This window comes from Emiliania huxleyi (genome assembly GCF_000372725.1).
Source record: "Emiliania huxleyi CCMP1516 unplaced genomic scaffold EMIHUscaffold_98, whole genome shotgun sequence".
NCBI lineage: Eukaryota > Haptophyta > Isochrysidales > Noelaerhabdaceae > Emiliania > Emiliania huxleyi.
In genome coordinates this window covers 299,002-300,956 of record NW_005194754.1, presented here as the reverse complement: position 1 = coordinate 300,956, position 1,955 = coordinate 299,002, and the positions used below count along the sequence as shown (strand labels likewise).

Genomic DNA, 1,955 nt, shown 5'->3' with positions numbered 1-1,955 from the left:
GGGGGGGGGGGGGCGTGGAGGGCTAGGGGCTGTGCCTTGACGACCCCCGAGTGCCACTCGTCGGCGCCGTCCTTGCCCTCCCAAAGGACTCGGATCCGCGTGTGGCGCGGGAGGTACTCCTCGTCCAGCTCCTCCCGAGAACGGCCAGGCGGGGGCGACGACGGCGGCGGCGGCGCAGCGTCGCCGCCCTCCACAGCGTCGCCCTCCTCCTCCCCCTCCCCCGCCACTCGCACCGGAACTGCGCGCAGCTTCTGCCGCCAGCCACCGCGACCTGCGGACGGTACTCCGCGAGATCACTCGAGAGTGCCCGAGCGTGCCCGAGATCACCCGAGATTGCCCGAGACGCCCGCGACCTGCGGACGGCACTCCTCGAGCCACCGGCTGCGGGCGCGGCGGTGGCCGCGGTCGCTGCGCCGCACCACCTCCCATCAGGGCCGTCGCCTGCAGGGTGAGCAGAAGGTGTGAGCCCTCACAGCTCGGAGCATCTCGTCAGTCTTCGCATCGCCTCGACCTCCTCCTCCTCCTCCTCCTCCTCCTCCTCCTCCTCCTCCTTCGCCTCCTTCTCCTCCTTCTCCTCCCCCTCTTCCTCCTCCTCCTCCTCCTCCTCCTCCTCCTCCTCCTCCTCCTCCTCCTCCCCCTCCTCCTCCTCCTCCTTCTCTTCCTCCACCTCAACCTCGACCTCCATCGCCTGCGCAGCGTCGCCGTCCTCCTCCTCCCTTTTCCCCTCCACCACCACCTCGATCTCCTCCTCCTCCTCCTCCTCCTCCTCCTCCTTCTCTTCCTCCACCTCAACCTCGACCTCCATCGCCTGCGCAGCGTCGCCGCCCTGCTCCTCCCCCTCTTCCTCCTTCTTCTCCTCCTCCTCCTCCTCCCCCTCCTCCTCCTCCTCCTTCTCTTCCTCCACCTCAACCTCGACCTCCATCGCCTGCGCAGCGTCGCTGCCCTGCTCCTCCCCCTCCTCCTCGAGCACCTTGTCACCGTCGCCGTGCCCGGCCCGTGGGCACAAGACCGATTTGGACAGCGCGATGGCGAGAGCCAGGTCGTCGTCTTCCGGCGGCGGCCCGTCGAATGAGAGCGCGGCGAAGGCCCTGGTCGCCACCTAAGGTAGGGTACGGTAAACTTCTCCAACACGAGGTGGTGGGGCAAGGGGGGCAGCCCTCGCGACTCCACGTCTAGATGACAGGAGCCCCACGGCATGTTGGACTGAGGCCCGGTGCCCACGGGTCGAGCGGTGTGTGTGTGCGTGCGTGCACAGCAGCGGCGCGCGCCTGCGCACGCGCCCGGCCCTCCAGCGGCTCCGACTCGGCCGGCGGCGATGGAGGGTTCGAGGGCGGTGCGGGCTCCGTCGCCTCTGCCTCCCCCGCCGACGGCGACGCCTGCTCCTCACCGTCGATGACGAGCGGCTCGTCGCCGTCAGAGGGCGGGCTGCGCAGAAGCGGCCGGCTAGCGCCGGAATCGTAGGGGGCACCGCAGGGCTGCTGCCGCGGGCGGGGGTAGATGCGCGCGTTCTCGTCGTCGTCCCGCAGCGCCTCCCCGTCCCGCTGCGGCGGTGCCGGCTGCTTCGACGGCTGCTTGGCTGTCGGGGGTGTTTCTGGGGCCTCGGAGCAGGCCGCTCCCCGCTTCGGAGTCGAGGGGCGAGGCGGCTCGCCGGCTGCGGCGCACACCGTGGCGCCCGTCGGCTTCGGCCACACCGTCGCATCGGAGGGAGCTGTGCCGCGCGGCTGGCTCGAGGCCGCAGGCGGCGAGGCGGGGCGCTTGCGGCTGCCGCTCGTCCCGTCGCACCACGAGAAGGCGCTCGCGCATCCGGGCGCTCGCACGCCCGCGTGCCCTTGCGAGGGTCGCGGCGCGGGCGCAGCAAGCCTCGACTGCGCGGCGGGCGGCGTCTTGAGGTCCTTGTCGAGTTCCGCGTCGACGAGCTCCTCGTGCTGCGCGCGCACGTCCGGTTCGATGTCCGG

The 1,955-nt window shown here is 71.7% G+C and overlaps 1 protein-coding gene across 1 annotated transcript in view; it reads right to left on the bottom strand.

Moving 5' to 3' along the window:
* Positions 1-1,955, bottom strand: part of EMIHUDRAFT_108024 (hypothetical protein) — a gene marked incomplete at both ends in the record, with an annotated part of 6,288 nt that overhangs the window by 2,513 nt on the left and 1,820 nt on the right. The window contains 3 exons of the mRNA XM_005756283.1: positions 423-441; positions 512-1,099; positions 1,254-1,925. Of these exons, the coding sequence (XP_005756340.1) occupies positions 423-441; positions 512-1,099; positions 1,254-1,925 (1,279 nt within the window). The remainder of the gene's footprint in view (positions 1-422; positions 442-511; positions 1,100-1,253; positions 1,926-1,955) is intronic.